This window comes from Zootermopsis nevadensis, unplaced genomic scaffold (assembly GCF_977971745.1).
Source record: "Zootermopsis nevadensis isolate Lab colony 2312 unplaced genomic scaffold, Znev_1.0 Znev_ptg000021l, whole genome shotgun sequence".
Lineage (NCBI taxonomy): Eukaryota > Metazoa > Arthropoda > Insecta > Blattodea > Termopsidae > Zootermopsis > Zootermopsis nevadensis.
The window spans coordinates 950,154-967,943 of record NW_028259153.1 but is presented as its reverse complement, the minus strand read 5'-3'; the positions used below and the strand labels follow the sequence as shown (position 1 = coordinate 967,943).

The window sequence follows — 17,790 nt, the reverse complement described above, 5'->3', positions numbered from 1 at the left end:
GCAGAAATGTTTACAAAGAAAGCGAGCATCACAAAGTACTTAAGGGGAAAGCAGGAGGAGGTAAGTGGACCTTCCACATCCAATTCATTACAGGAAATTTATGCTCGACTTTGCATAAATTATACAAAAGACATAACCCTGAAATTTTTTCGCATAAACCTTGTAGGTATAATATGAAAGTTAATGAGCATGACACCTTGTCGTGGTGGTGGGGGCATGAGTACCTCAGCGACCCCAAGAGCTACTGGTAGGGCCTCCCTAGCCAGACTGGTCGAGGGGGAGAGGTCAGACTAAGACAGGTACCCTGGTCCTCCAGGTTGGGGGTTGGTCGCAAGGCTAACAACCTTGCACCGTAAAAAGAAAGATGTTTCAAAACCTCGATCAAAGCCTCGGACAGACGGACCTAACAGAGGACCGAATGGAAGAGGAGAATTGAGGAGGCCATGGACCGAAAGCGGACCGGAGAGCCATAGAAGAACAATGAGCACGACGGGTCAGGTCAACGTTGTGTATTTACATACTTTGCATGCCCAAGTGTTTGGTTAAAATATTCTGAGAAATGAGAATGGAAAATTGTATACAAAGTAGGAGTCCTACCAAAATGTCTATTGATCAAAGTCAATGAAAAAGTTGGGACCCGCAGTGCTCAGGCACTTGAAGAACGGGTCATCAAGGTATCAAAGTAAAGTAAGTACATTAAATATTTACCAAACATAAAATATAAGCTGTATTGACATCCACATTTTAAACCACATACCATTTCTGAGAAATCTTAAAAAAGTTCTATTTGAAGTATAGATTAAATTGGAGGAACACAGATCAATATATAATTACAGTGACAACTTTTAGGACAGAGAATTAGAAACAATGTTACAAGAACTTACTGTAAAATTTAGAGACTGGCTGGCAGGCACGCAGACAGACAGACAGACAGACACGCAGGCAGGCAGACAGATAAACAAGACAGACAGGCAAACAGCGTAAGAATTATACCAGCACACACAGTAGAACAATTTGAATGTGCATAACAAGAAATTATACACATTTCACCTCCTTTACGCACTAAATCAATACTTTGGTTTCGTAACTGACATATTCTAATCAATTCAACAATACTTCAAAAATTTTGAATTTGGCCTTAAACTTAAGTGAAAAAAGATAATGGTCACACTTTGCCCATTCTTGTTCTTAGACAGACTGTTTTAAAACCATGTCTTCTTCTGATATATTTTGAAATGATGTTTGTGAAGCAGCAGTTCAATTCATTAAACAAATTAAAATATCCTTACTCCTTCAAAATTATCTTTTCATGCTGAAGAGATGGAAACAGCATCCATCTCCAGCTGTCAACTAAGGCCAAGGATAAATTATGGTGTTGAACATCCCATGCTTCCTTCCAGACTTACAGGTTTTTAGATAAAGGAAAACCCAAAAATGAATCATCACAGGACACAATTAATGTTACAACTGACAGAAGTTGCTTCACAATTTACACAAACAACAGAGGCATCAAGAAACAAACACACAATTTTTAAAAACATAAATGTCAATGTCTGTTCATAATATCAATAAATTTGCTATTATTTATAGTTCATTTAGCAATGCTGTTTCAGGAGCTTTGAATGAGAGGATGACAGTGAAGAACGAACTGGAAAAGATGTGAAAGCAAACAGCTATTGCCTATTTTTAGGTACGATCCCTGCGTTTGCCTGGAGGCGCGGAGGAAAACAACAGAAAACATCAGCCAGGATAGCTGATCTCTGGGCCAAGATTTGAACTTGGGACCTCCCAAATACAAATCAGTAGTGCTAACCACTTGATCACAAAGTTTGGGAAACCTGCTAAAAATAATTTCTTTGGAAAAAAATGTTAAGTCACTTAACATAAAGTTGTTTGGGAATACAAAAAGTGTAGACTTCAACCACTGACAAAATTGTCAGTCTGGAAAGCAGATTTTGAAAGTGAAATAAAGGATTCACATCAACCGATACAGAAAAACTGTCACAGCAAACAAATATCACTGCAATATTTATGGCTGGTAAATAACATATTTCAAGGTGCTAGCAGCCTACTGTAATGCATAAAACAGTTAGAGTTACTTATGCCTAAATTCAATTTAAGATTTTTGTTTCGTTTCAGTACCTTACTCCAGGGATGGAATATTATTAACACTGCATTGTGGTATGCGTCACACATCTAAGCACAACTTGCGCTGAGCCTACGTTATTTGTCACTGCCACACAGAACGTTCTTAGCCGAAAAAGCCAACAAATTACTGGTTACAGAAAATTAACCTTCACGCGGAAAGCTCGTGTGCTGCTGCCAAAAAACGAAGTCAAAATGTTACGAGTAAATAGGTCAGAACAGAATTCTAATGAAAACTTTCCAGAATTTATTTATTTATAGTTTATTTGACAAAACTGCTAAGTTATCTGTAACTGCAACCAAATATTTAAAACTGTGTGTTACCAATATTTTTTGTGTTGATCAAACTTTTTAAAATAGAATGCAAGGAGCCGTATCTGCACACTTAAACAAAGACATATGTACTTTTTCATAATCCAATACATACACCGCTCAGGTATATGTATATGTCTCATAACACACACACACACTTAAAAACACCAATCCCTTCAAAGTTACTTCATTACTTTATTTAAGAAATACTTATTTACTCCATATAATATTAAAATTTGTGATTACATAATATTTAGGGGTGGGAACTCTTCCATCAACAAAATAAAAGTTTCACCAATCACGCTGGACTATTAAACCAACAAAAATGCCCTAAAATATAAATGTAAATGACACCTTACTGCAGCCAGTTAAACAAACTGTTTGTATAATTTTCTAGCTCATATGACAAGAATATGTACACAGGGGAATCTTTTAGACCTCTTCAGGACTTTCATTAAAAAAACATTTCTCTGTATCCTGTTGAATAATTCCTACCTAAATATGATGGAGTCCAAATCAAAAGGGTACTCTAAAATGCCTGTGGTGGGCGCCCGAGCCCTGAGTATGTCCTGCTCGGTTGGGAGGTACTCTGTCTTCTCAATTCGCTCGATATCACTCAAGTAGCTGCAACAACGAGAAGGAAGGGGCAAGGGCCCCAAGAGGGCCTTGTCACCACAAACACACATAGACATAACAACATGCACAGACTACATGAGGCTTGCACAAAGTTGGTCGCTAGTGGGAGGGAGGAAGGGGGAACAAACGTCTGGATGAAACAAATCAAGGGTGCAATTTCTGACCTGGTACCTCATTCAAATGCAGTGTTTTCTTCAAAAATTGACTGCTGTTTCTCTTCATGTATATGGTGCAATCTAATGAAACATACTCAACTACACAAGTCTTAAAACAAATTTCCACAATATTTGCCATAATTACTGTGCAAGAATAGCGGGACAGTGTTGACACTGCTCCTCCTCATCGTTACGGAAGGAAGAACAGAGTCAGACGAAGTACACAAATTCCATTTTCTCAAGCTAACAACACAAGACATCCAATTCTAACACTGAATGTAAATGATATCACATTAAATAATATTCCGAACTCAGCAAAGAGGAGAAAAACTCACAAAATTGCACCTTACAATAGAGAGATCTCGGCAAGAAAATTTTTAACCACACTTTATGTAACATAGACTTGCCTCTATGATGCATTCTTTAAGGTGACCTACGTCTCATTTACAGTGGCTTGTTTTGAATGTCACGGTTCAGTCCGACCAAACACAGACTGTCAGCAGCGTGAATCAGGCACACCACAAACGAAACAGGAATGAATGTTACAGCAACAACGTCTACACCTGCACATTCGCTGTTGCATTGCAGCAGAATCTGCAAGTGTGTACTCAGCTTTAAAACGACATCGGAAACAAAATACTTCCTGATTCTTGCCCTACAGAGCAGTATTTGAAACTCACAGAAACTGGAATGCAAAAAAAAAATACAATATAGTCATCACCAACCATCGTTTATAGTAATTTTTGGAAAGATCAGGTTTTATTTGAATCCTTCACCTCCATATGGAGAACTCAAAATACAAATTGTTTAACACATACCAGGATACAGTGTGTAGCGTATGTATGTAGCGAAACTTTCGCGGCGACTGAAGCTGATGAAAGATTCTCGGGCTACAAGCCCGTTCCCATCTGCCATTGCGCAACAAAGGAACGGACTGGCTACCCAACAGCCCTGAGGATGAGAACGGTGATTGTTCCCGAAACAATGGCAGGAGATATGGTTTGTTTGCCAACACGGCTAGTAGCCCGAGAATCTTTCATCAACTACATAGAGTATGACACAGGAAAGCAAGCCACAATGTAAAAACAGACATATCTCAAGAGTTAAAGTAATAGGAATGAAAATGGACGGAGCAGGAAAAGAATATGACCAACCCAGGCTACTCTAAACCCCCAGGCAAATACAAACTTCACAAGACAAAAAAATCCAGACAGGCACACAAACCCGAGCTAGCGAGCATGACAAGAATCACCATCATGTGCTGGTACCTCGCGTGCTTTGAAATCTCCGTACAAACCTACCGTACCTAAAACGTATCTCTTCCAAATCAAAGGGGTATTCTATTATACCAGTAGTGGGGACTCTGACACGCAAAATATCTTGCTCAGTTGGGAGGTAGTTAGGAGCAGCCACACGGTCGATTTCCATCAGGTAGCTGCAATGTAAATAGAGGCTCAAAACAAATACACAATACATTCACATCCACTTCTTGAAGTCTGCAAAATAACCTTATACATTTTAAGCAGTTACCAAACATACTCCGCTCACATCAACACCAGAAAAGCTGTAACAATAAGTATCAAATCCTTTACTACGTCATCCCATAAACTATAATCATATACATGAAAGAAAGAATCCTAGACATCCAATCAGTTCAGTAAAAATAGTTGTATCTTGTAGCAATTCCATTAATCTAAATCAAAATAATCACATTAAGTGGAAAACTACAATCAGCATACAAAAATGTTAACTTGTTTTTCATAACATAAGTCACTCTCACACTTCCTACAAGAATTGCAAGGTAGTTCTGTTGTTTAATACCTAAACTGAACTGAATGAAGCTGAGCTAACTATTTTATTTATTTATTCAGTGTTCTGTCTGAGGACAGGTCCATATGAACAGGATCCTTCCATCCTTTTCTCGGACTGGGACCTGTTCATATACGTTCTTGGCAGATGATCCAGAAGTGGTTTGCCATTGCCTTCTTCTGTGTGTGAATGGAGTAATTGTTGGGATGCCACGGAGGAAAACTCCGTGTTGCCTAGACCACGGCCTTGCCCAACACAAGTTATAAATTCGGGCACCGCCGGGAATCGAACCCGAGACCCCAGGATTACAAGGCCAGCGTTCTAACCGCTAGACCACCGTGGCACGGTTGAGCTAACCATGAGGTATGATTATTAAATAACAGGGGTAATGTTTTGTGCGGCAATTGACAGCACTGGTGAATCACATCACTACATGATTTGGCAGTTTTGTGTCAATCAATCATTTGGATTAATTGTTTTGTAGATGCTATGTTTTATTGACATTTTGTTGTCAAAAACATGGGTGAAAAATTTGACAACAAATGTTTAGTCAAACTGCAAAATAGTGCCACTGACATTTGCAAGATTTTACAGCGGAGAATGAGGAAACCAGCAGCCTTACTGATCCCACACACAGAAATGATGTGAAATGATCATTAATTTACTAGCCAGTAGACAAACAAAGAAACTTTTGGATTGATTTTAACTAAAAATTTGGACATAAAGCCAATGAGAAGCAGAAAAGTGAGAAAAAAGAAATTTGCTCAGACCTTTCAGCAAAGAATCCTAATGCTTGATGATAAATCTTTCAATACCAATTGGAGAACCAAAACTCCAATTCCTTGTGGAAAGTCAAGTATCCACCCCCCCCAAAAAAAAAAAAAACAGCACAAACATTTTCATGTATCAAAGTAAAATTAACAGTTTCTCAAAAGTCAAATACAGTGAAGCCTCGACATACCACGCCTCGTTATACTGTGGACTCGGTTACCTCATGGCTGTGTGCATGTCTCCCAATACAATTACATACACAAATTTCTACGAAATGTTTTGGTAACATTACAAGACTGTACTGCAACATTCCTTGCTGTAGTGTGTGGGTACAGAGGGTATAAAGTCCATAGTCCGCTATAAATAGGTATGTTTCTGGTTTCTGTAACCTTCGGGTTATTTTGTTCAAACAGCAAAATTTAGTGAGCACCACTTTTGGTTGAGACAGGAAGAGTTGCATTGCTCCGATGCCGCTTCTTTTACTTGCTCGGATACTGACGGTTGGAAATCCGCAGAGCTGCTGGAGAGGGAAGTTCCAAAAACTACCTGTACTGCACTGTAGGTGTACTAACCATTTATTAAAAAGTGAGTAGTGCTACGGTGAAAACCGTCATTCAATAAACCAAGAAACGAAACAAGCCACGGTGATGATGACCAAAAGAAAAAAAATATACAATCGTAGAAAAATTAAAAATTATCAGAAGAGTTAAGAATGGTGAATCAAAAGCGAGCGGGGAATTCCAGAAGGAACAACACGCGGATGGATGACAGAAGAAAACAAATTGCGTTCCTTTGTAGATTCCATAGAAAATGACATAGTTCTGCAAAGAAAGAAGAATAGACTTTGTGAAAAAACTGATTGACATAGATGAGGAAACTCCCGGTTGCACAGAATCTCAGTGAAGATAATATCGCGGTGCCTGTGAAAAATGGGAACTGACGAACTTGGAGCCAGTGACTCAGAAAACAATGGTGATTCCTGTGAAGTATTTTATTTTAGTGTTCTGTCTGACGACAGGTCCATATGAACAGGATCATTCCATCCTTTTCTCGGACTGGGACCTGTTCATATACGTTCTTGGCAGATGATCCACAAGTGGTTTGCCATTGCCTTCTTCTGTGTGTGAATGGGATGCCACGGAGAAACCGGGGAAGCCCCCGGAGGAAAACTCCGTGTTGCCTAGACCACGGCCTTGCCCAACACAAGTTATAAATTCGGGCACCGCCGGGAATCGAACCCGTGACCCCAGGATTACAAGGCCAGCGTTCTAACCGCTAGCCTTGTAAGTATTGATACCAAATTTGAGCAAAGTGCTAGAAAATATTAATGAAGTGATGACATGGTTACAATGACAGACTGATAGTGAATATCTTCAATTGCTGCTTCTGGTTAATATTAAGCAATATGTTCTAAAAAAAAAGTCATTAATTCCAACAAACTACATTAAGTGACTATTTTTGTAAGGAGGCATAAACGTCAAGTAATTCGGAGTGGTCTGTGCCAGTAGCATCGGTGAAACATAAATTTGAAAATTACCTTAAATTTTCTCGTATTTTAGTCACTGGATTAATATACACAATTATTATGGATTACAAAATTAGATAAATGTCAATTTCACAAATAACGCAGGTAGCTTATATTGGCGGGTACTGAAGCTGTCCCCCGAAGCCCACATTATATCGAGGTTCCACTGTACTCTACTTCCAAATTCTGGAACATTTAGACTATGCATTTGTAAAAAAAAAAATACAAAAGCTTTGGCCATGAAAAAAGGACTTTGCATCAAGGCAGTAAGACACAAGATTTTTTTCCACATTCTTGTCAAAAGAGCCTTCTTTTTGAACAACTTGAAGATGTTCTGGAAAAATAATTTCTAGCATTTTTTAAGGCACTGCAACTACACTCACATATGACTCATAAGAATGCAATCTTGTTTACTGAATCCACCCTGTTATTTAATTTTCAGACCTTGTAGACTCAACAGTAAGTTCTGTATATCTATACACTTACATACCTAAAAAAATTAACTACCTGAGTGTTTAAATTGAAGATAGAATATGACTAAAATATAAAATAATGTAAAATCATGAGGTAGGCATTGTGAATACATTAATGAAGCTTCTGCTTTCACATTAAGGCAGGATTTCTTATTATAGCTGAATGACTATTATATTCTGAAGAAGGATTCTGCTCCATGGAGTTAGTGTTTAGCTTCAGTTAGTTACGTAAAATTATAAATCATGAAACTCAACAGACGTATCCCTTTACTCAACTCTTATTAACAGAATAACTTATAAGGACTTAACATTCAAACCTTATATAGAGTTCTTCAGAATTATTAATTTTAAGAGGTATAACACAGTATGTGGAATACGCACAAGTAATTTAAATTAACTCTCGACACGCTAAATGTGAGTGCCTTTCGAACAGCATACTTCCCTGACGTGCAAGTGCCGTACGACATTTTCATGCTGCGCGTGCTAGTACTGTTAATTCCTCCAACAAGAACGGAAAGAGAACGCATGCTACCTCCAGAAACTTTGGACCAAGCACTATTTTTCTCAAAGCACTTCAGAAGTGAAAGTCCCGGAATAAAAAGGCATTACCACACCATCCATCCGTGGGACGTAAAAGAATAGTATGTAGAAATCAAAATTCATAAACACGATAAAACCAAAAAAACAAAAACGCACGTCCCATGGATGGATGGTGTGGTAATGCCTTTTTATTCCGGGACTTTCACTTTTTTACTTTGTCCGGAGATAGGGATTAGCTCTATCTAGTGGGCCCAACTGTGTAGGAACCTGAAGACGGAGATAGAGTCCCATCTCCGAAACGTCGTTTTACGTTTTATATTTACTAGACGATGGATAATATCCAAGAAAGGTCCGGAGATAGGGATTAGCTCTATCTAGTGGGCCCAACTGAGTAGGAACCTGAAGACGGAGATAGAGTCTCATCTCCGAAACGTCGTTTTACGTTTCATATTTACTAGACGATGGATAATATCCAAGAAAATTTTTATTCAATTGACTCTTCACCATCGTCGAGAAGTTTTAGATTTGATATACTGTATGTCTTGGTTCAGGAACAATACAGTAACAGACCTGCAACTAATAAGTAGTAGGATCTGAGGTCATAAGAATACAGAGTCTTGTGGAAGCCCTAACGCATGAAAGAATGTCCACTGGCAGAAGAATTCAGAAGGCTAAGCAAGGCAAACCATCCAGTGAACAAAGGCTAAATCACGAACCCCACTTCATTGCAAGAAATGAAAGGTATTCTCATGCCTGTGTTGAGTGCAAAGAGAAAATATTACTGCAAGATGAGCAGTAAAAAGCCATTTTTTACGCCCAGACAAGACTTCTGAACTGTACCACATACTCGACGGTTTCCGAAGAATTTCTAAACAGATGCATTTATAAATGCACGACAAAGTTAGTGTCAGTAATGACACGATGTGCTAAACGAAATCGTTTTACTATTCTGTACAAGAACTCACTTATGAAGTGTATCTACAACCATAAAACATGTTTCTGTAGAAGAATACATAATTAAATGGGTTAGTGGAAGAAGGGCCCATATCCATGACTTCAAATTTTCCAGGAGACAAAACCAAACTGCACTTTGTATCTTAATATACTCACTCATGCTACCAAATGTCTTCACATTGCTCTTAAGTTACACGAGTGCTATTAGGTATGGATTTTGGCTCTTTTTCTGATTAACTGTATGAATATGTCTAATGATCCTGATGATGGCGACAGTAAGGGCCTCTGAAACTTTGGTAAACTTCTACCAGACTACATGGCAATACAGTCCAGAAGACAGCCATCCGAGACATAACAAAAGTTATCCATCAATATGTAAGACTTGAGGTTCTCACAGCGGTGAGTATGAAGATTACTGTCTTCTGGGTTGTTGCCCTGATGACGGAGGCAGTATGACCTCTGAAACGTTGGTTAACATCGACCAGACTACACAGCACAACAACCCAGAAGACAGAAATCTTCATACTCTGATGACGGAGGCAGTATGACCTCTGAAACGTTGGTTAACATCGACCAGACTACACAGCACAACAACCCAGAAGACAGAAATCTTCATACTCTGATGACGGAGGCAGTATGACCTCTGAAACGTTGGTTAACATCGACCAGACTACACAGCACAACAACCCAGAAGACAGAAATCTTCATACTCTGATGACGGAGGCAGTATGACCTCTGAAACGTTGGTTAACATCGACCAGACTACACAGCACAACAACCCAGAAGACAGAAATCTTCATACTCTGATGACGGAGGCAGTATGACCTCTGAAACGTTGGTTAACATCGACCAGACTACACAGCACAACAACCCAGAAGACAGAAATCTTCATACTCTGATGACGGAGGCAGTATGACCTCTGAAACGTTGGTTAACATCGACCAGACTACACAGCACAACAACCCAGAAGACAGAAATCTTCATACTCTGATGACGGAGGCAGTATGACCTCTGAAACGTTGGTTAACATCGACCAGACTACACAGCGCAACAACCGAGAAGACAGAAATCTTCATACTCATCGCCCTGATGATGGAGGCAGTATGACCTCTGAAACGTTGTTAAATATCTACCAGACTACACAGCGCAACAACCCAGAAGACAGACATCTTCATACTCATCGCCCTGATGACAGAGGCAGTATGACCTCTGAAACGTTGTTAAATATCTACCAGACTACACAGCGCAACAACCCAGAAGACAGAAATCTTCATACTCATCGCCCTGATGACAGAGGCAGTATGACCTCTGAAACGTTGGTTAACATCGACCAGACTACATAACGCAACAACCCAGAAGACGGTAATCTTATCCATCAATGTCAGCGAGTCACTTTCTTATGTTCAATAGACATGCCCTCTCAAACAGTCCATCTTCATGTCAAAAATGTATGCTGGCCCAAATAGTGGAGTTTGACCCTTCTTCTTCTTCTTCTTCTTCTTCTTCTTCTAACCAATTCAACCTGTGCCTAATTATGATAAATCTGTGAAGAAAGTATAATAAATTTCACCGAATAGCATGGCCTGTCATCCATCAGCTTAGAGATAGAGAACCCTCCAGATACAGAGGGCAGCTGCAAATATATTAAATAATCAGCCATAGATAACTGACAAGGGGTGGTCCTGATCTTGGGGTTGAACGAGAAGCCAAAAACTCCTCACCAGAAAAATCAAGCGTGCTATAAAATTTTACAAGGGCCCTAGAAACAGGGGCCGGTGCCAGGCTGCTGTGAACATGGCATGAACATTCAGTGTCTATATGCGGTGAGAAATTTCTTGACTAGCTGAGTTACTGGATTCTCAAGAAGGACTCTGCTCAGGGCACCGAGTTAATAATTATGGGTGTAGAAAGATGTCATTTCAGCGATCAGAAATTCACATCAACATTTTTGCATCATGTCAGGGCACAGTTTATTTTTTCTTTGATATTTATAGAGCATATACAAGGTGAAACTCCATTATCACAACTTACTTTATAGCAATATCAGACTAAAAGAAGTCAACCTTGGAACCACTTAATTGATTGTGCACTTACAGATATGAGATGGATCGAACTGTCTTCAGTCAATTCAGCTGCAAAAGACTACGAGACAGAAAGACCAAACACGAGGTAGAATGCCTGATAACGGGATGAAAATACTCACGTCTGAAAGAAATGGTAGAATACTTAACTTTCCACAGTAATTATAAAAATTGGAACAGAAAGTTCTGATTTTAGGTACCTGACAAGCAGGCTTAACATGCCAAGGATTTTGGACGGTGCTGGAGCGTTAAAATCTAAGCAAACGTCACGAGTGCCATATGTCCCATGTAATTCCCTCTGTTCCATCAAGTTTTATGGATTTTAAATACTTATTTTGTACATCTTTTCAGACTGTTTTTGGTGTTGAGTAGAAATGGCAGTACTGGCTAAAATACTTCTTGATGCAATAACTCACTATTTGGCAGAGTCGGTGAGCTGGTATTCACGTCTTCTGTCATAGCACTCTTGGATACCCGCATCTGACCAGAGATCCTTGATCGCTTCTACGTACGGACTGTCGAACGTCGTTACCGTTTCATAGTCCACAGTGCGGATAAGTTCTGCCTTATCCTGAAAGGGACATATCATCCTAGTGTCCTTTATTTTCAGATATATAAATGCTTATTAAAACAATCACACTTTATCATACTTACATTAGAATATAACTATGTTAAAATCAGGGCAGCAAAAAACTGAGAACGGCAAACACATATAAACAAAGATATATTTTGTATGTGTTTGCAACCCTGTAACTATACAGCGTGCTGATGTTTAGTGTTGTTATTATTACTCTACTTCTATCACAGAAAATACATTATATATCAGTGGACCAATCTTCAACAAAGGACGTTCTGCCATAAGGTGTTCTGCAAATTTTTATAAAAAAAATTGTATAGTTGCATGTTATAGTTAGAAAAAAAACAATATCTAAAGTGGAACAACGTCTGCCCTAAATGAGACACAGAGCTCATTTTATGCTCATTTCAAAGTTATCAAGATAACCTTTCCAATGACCTGTTACAACAATTTATTCAGCAAAATTAAGTTTTCAAGGTCTTCAAATTCAACCTTTTACCCTGTATTTCTAAAAATGCAGCACTCAATTCTTTTAAATAATGTGCATCACTCACTCATGAAATGGTGGATACTTTTTAAAAAGTCGACTGAATACTCGGCTTGTCAAAGAATAGCCCACTTTCTTTACGGAACTCGAAGATTCGCCAACGTGTCGACAAAAGCCCGAGTCAGCTGCTCCCAGTTCGTTCCATCGATTTGTATCTTCCTAAGGTTCACCTTAATGTTATCCTCCAACCTTCGCCTAGCTCTTCACAGTGATCTCCTCCCTTCATGTATCCCAACCAATAACTTGTAAACGCCCCCCCTACCCCTTACATGCCAAATGACCCGCCCACCTGATCCTCCTCAATTTAATCACTCTAACAATACCAAGTGATTAGGACAGGATACTAAGGCTATGAAAAGAATTGAAAAAGATGCGAAAATAAGAATTCTTAACAATCTTAAAAATGTCAATTCTAGTGCAATTTTTCCATCACCTGGTGTTGAGACATTAAAATAATTAAAGGAAAATTTTCAGGATTCAGTGACTTCAAAAAATTTTTAAGTCGACAATTTTAACTATTCCCCCTAAGAGTTTGGGTGTACTCAAAAGTTCAAGAAGTTTACCCAAGTGCACATAACTACATGATTAGGGAAAAAATTCAGCTTGTTATGGACCTGGGCATTAGGTCTTCACTTGACATCAAACCAGACAAAACTTTAAATGAAGTTCCTATCAAACTCAATGTAAAAAGAATTCTATAAGAGTTACGAAGCAAGTAACGATTGTGTATCAATTAAATTCAGTGGTGTCAAAACATATTAACATAAATTATTATTGCTGTCCAGTTCCAAAGAGTTACACTCTCATTTCAAAAACCGACATCCAGGAGTCAAAGTAAGTTTTTCAAAGTTTGCATCCTTTCGTCCCATATACCATACCACGGCAGATGCAAAAGGTACACACAGTGTGTGTACGTAGAATTCACCAAAAATGTGAAATTAATGTTGGAAGCTCGTAAAACATCTGAACTAGTAAGAAGCATTATGCATCACCTTTCTACGCACAAATACCGTTTCTCAACTATGACTTGCGATCCACCTCGGACAAACTTCTTTTTCTGTGACTGCAGTGATCGTCTAGGACTTACCAATTCAGAAAATACATTAGATGTATTCACTGATAACGCAATTGGAAACAGCACTTTCAAACAGTCAATTTTAAACAAACAGGTGGGAATTCAAGAATTAATTGAATCATAACTTGAAAAACCGTTACTTCAACGTCGTTATTCAATCATTGAAACGCAGCAAGCTAATTTCGTCAAAGAACTGAAATGTACTTTTTAATCCAGTGGCTTTGTAAGACTTGCTGAAAGAATATTCTTTCGTTTTACAAGATAAAAAATTAGGCTTTGACAGAAACAACGCACAAGCCACAATAATCCATTTGTAATTTATTTCAAGAGGTCAGATTATTTAACACAGAGCATGAGAATATAGTAACGATTTCAGTGTTTTGGTCTTAACTGCAGAGAAATCTGCACTAATAATGGATTTCACTTTCTTATAAAAACTCTTAATATCATCAATGTTGTACCCAGTATTTATTACCATCACATTTATCAGTTCCTTCCCTTTATACCTCTCATCCGGAGTAACAGGCATCTTGTATGCCCTACCCAATAAATCGTTAAGTGTCACTTGCGATTATTCAGACGAGCGGAAGATTCTGGTATCACTGTACCTGTGTAGGTATGTTTTCTGTAGACACCCACTGTAAATTCATTTGCCTTGCTCCATAAATTGATCGAGATATAGAAAAAAATGATCTGCAATGAATGATTAATTTGCATTTACAGCTTTTATTTTCATTTTTGGGTGCATCGCACTGTGGTCCTCCATTTATTAATATTGCTGTTATTATTATTTAACTGCTTAACAAAAGGAAAATATCATTTCTATCTACCAAAATTAACTTCATATTAGAGGTCCACATGAGCCAAAATTTAATCCTGCCCTGCCCAAGCTCAAAGTATGGCTTCAAATAATTTATCCATACACCGAAAAAAGTCTGCCGTCATTTCGCTCCAGGACGAATGGAGGCTGGTCTATTTACAACCTGCCCTGACTATCATATCACTAATACATTTTTCTTTCAGTGCACAAATTGCAGTAATCCTTGATTGAACACTGAGGTTATTTTGGGGTCCAAGGATCAGTATAAAGATATCAGCGGCCAAGTTTATAAAATGTTATTTCAAACTAGTGTATGTGTCGATTTTCTTGAGGAAAATCCCTAAGAAAATCAAGTCAGTAGGATTTTTTTCGATAGCCTGACAGTGTCACGCGCTTCAGACCCAGGCCAGGGTCCGTGCAGACCTCTGCATCATCTACATATATATGTATAGTTAATTCCTCGTTATACCTTTTACTCAGGGATCACTGAATCGTGGTCCAAAACCGCAAAGCCACACTAAAACACGGGTCTGCCTTTTCCTATGAAAAAGGGGATTTGAACAAAGAGAAACTTTCTCATTACTTACTATGTTTGAAGATTCTGCATACTGTATCTTAAGTAAATCCATTGCTCTGATCATACTTTGCATTGCCATGAAGATATTCTGATAAACGAGTTTGATGAAACCACGCTTGTCTTCATCTGAGTACCCTGACCCATGGATGATCCTCATCTGTTTGATGAACGTTGACTTGCCCGACTCTCCTGTACCTATTTGAAGACAAGAACAAAAGTGTTACTTCAGAACCACCTCCATTTCTTAAGCTGAGGAAAAGAAATGCATCAGGAGAAATACAATTTAAATCACTGCCCGAATTTATAACTTGTGTTGGGCAAGGCCGTGGTCTAGGCAACACGGAGTTTTCCTCCGTGGCATCCCAACAATTACTCCATTCACACGCAGAAGAAGGCAATGGCAAACCACTTCTGGATCATCTGCCAAGAACGTATATGAACAGGTCCCAGTCCGAGAAAAGGATGGAAGGATCCTGTTCATATGGACCTGTCGTCAGACAGAACACTAAATAAAATATAAATAAATGAAGGAACCATGCTACAGCTCTCATTTCATTACATTGTACATCCACGCGGGAACCAAAAATCCTTCACTAAAGTACATCATTTCAGACATGACCTTGTTTAAATGTGGTCTCATGAGCTCTGTGGCTGTTATGGTGGACCTACTTCCGACTGTCTAATTACTCGAAGCCAAATTCCTGTACAAGAGGACATTCCAACAACAGATTTGACGAAGGCGGTATGACCTCTGAAACGTTGGCTAACATCAACCAGACTACACAGCGCAATAACCCAGAAGACAGGAATCTACATCTCGTACAGCTTTGCCGGATTCTGTTCCATGTGCAGAAATTCTGTTATGTATGTTCAAGAAGGAATCGTCAGAACGGAAAAGAAACGAACTTGTCCGGCTGGACATTCGCGTCACAGGAAATGATCCAAGATAGGCCAATCAGAAAGGACAATTTGAATTTCAAATTGTGGCAAACACCGAGCCGCATCTACAAAATGATCAAGCTTGGGTATGCAAGTTTCACTCAGCGACCAGATTTCGAGCAGGAAGGCTGTGCTCACTGTTAGTAAATCCGAGAGAGACTCAACCTGACTACAACCGACCCAGAATTTCCCTCACTGGCCTTCATCTGAAGCTCCCCATAAATAATACCTCGGTGGAATCTGACACCTACCAATTGAACAATTCTATCATAGATCATTAAATTCCTGAGACTGTATTTACTACATAACCCAATCCTTACTTATGATACACTTGCTGATATGAAGGAGAATCACTTCTGTGACCAAGCACGGCTGAGTGAAAGAGAGAGTTACAGCCGTCTACAATTTGGATTTACGTGTGCTGGTGAACCAGTTACATGGTAATAAGGAAAGAGAGCGCTGAATATTTCCACTACCAGAAAAATTAAAAAAAAATTAACATGAATATGAGAGTTATCCCAAATTCAATTTGCACGCACTTGTGATTTCGGCAAGCAGATGCCAGTTTGTATTACGTTAAAACCTTTGGTTGAGGCAAAATTACAGCATTTACACACAAAGCAAGCTCACAGCAACCACATATGTGACGCGTATTTTAAACTTAAACCACTCTGACTTAAACCACTCTGACATCAATCACAAAAGGTGGAAATGGAAACGTTTATGAAGCAAAGTGAGCTATACTACCAAATGAGGTAAAGCTCCCAGAAATGTTGAATACCTTATCATACCTTGCGTAGAGGACATGCTTTTGCGTGTGCTGTGATAGTAAATTGAAGGTTATCAACAAAGCTCCACTTTAAAATTCTCCACATTCGAAAACAATCTACATGAGCTGTAATATCGAATATGAGTTAATATTTCCTATGTACGAGGTGCGATCGGAAAGTTTCAAGACTGTGTCAATAGAGGGCGAACCGGATGTAGTACGAACTTCTGCCGCTAGGGGGTGCGGCCTACATTCATAGTGAATCAGTGTGCCAGCCGGCATCATCGAATTAGCATTTGTTTCTTAGTTACGGGCGTTTTGGTAGTGCATTACACCGACCCTCCTGCGATTTCGGAATGGCGTGTGCATCAAATTTTGCCAAAGACTCGCCAAAACGGCTACGGAAACTTATGAAATGCTAAAGCAAGCATTTGGGGAGTCCGCAAACTTTTGTGTGGCATTCACGTTTTAAAAATGGCCGAACCTCTGTCGATGATGACGAGCGTTCTGGACGACCATCTTCGAGCACAACGCCCGAAAATGTTACGAAGATCGACGTCGTACCATCAACGACTTGTGCGACATTGTTGGGACCTGTCAGCTGATTCTAAAGGAAGAACTCCACATGCGACGCCAAGGCTCCTGTCTGAGGACCAGAAGCAGAATCGACTTGACTTCTCGTTTGTCAGGAGCTCAAAGATCTTGCAAGAACCGACCCCAACTTCCTTTCTAAGCTCCGTGTGACTTCTTCCTCTTCCCAAAGATGAAAATTCAGCTAAAGGGAAGGAGATTTGAGACGATAGAAGAGATTCAGGCAGAATCGCAGATGGTGCTTGACAGGCTGACAAAGAAAGATTTCCAGGGATGCTTCCAGGCTTGGCAGCGGCGCTGGGATCGTTGTGTTCACTCCCAGGGGAACTACTTCGAGGGTGATGGATGAATTTAATACCTGAGATAAGTGTACGGGTTTTTATACGCGCAGTCTGGAAACTTTCCGATCGCACCTCGTAGCATCTGAGGTTTTCACAACGGTGAGTCTGAAGATGGCTGTCTTCTGGGTTGTAGCGCCGTGTAGTCTGGTGAAA

General features: G+C 39.3%; 1 protein-coding gene across 8 annotated transcripts in view; it reads right to left on the bottom strand.

The window, feature by feature from the left end:
• Positions 1-17,790, bottom strand: part of LOC110838616 (guanine nucleotide-binding protein G(q) subunit alpha) — a 75,022-nt gene that overhangs the window by 23,210 nt on the left and 34,022 nt on the right. For 5 of the 8 annotated variants that reach the window (XM_087352954.1, XM_087352956.1, XM_087352958.1 and 2 more), the window contains 3 exons: positions 15,008-15,192; positions 11,818-11,972; positions 4,555-4,683 (listed from right to left, as the gene is read on the bottom strand). In XM_087352954.1, the coding sequence (XP_087209080.1) occupies positions 4,555-4,683; positions 11,818-11,972; positions 15,008-15,192 (469 nt within the window). Of the gene's footprint in view, positions 1-2,952; positions 3,082-4,554; positions 4,684-11,817; positions 11,973-15,007; positions 15,193-17,790 lie in introns of all 8 variants that reach the window. The other 3 variants (XM_087352955.1, XM_087352957.1, XM_087352959.1) reach the window with 2 other exon arrangements.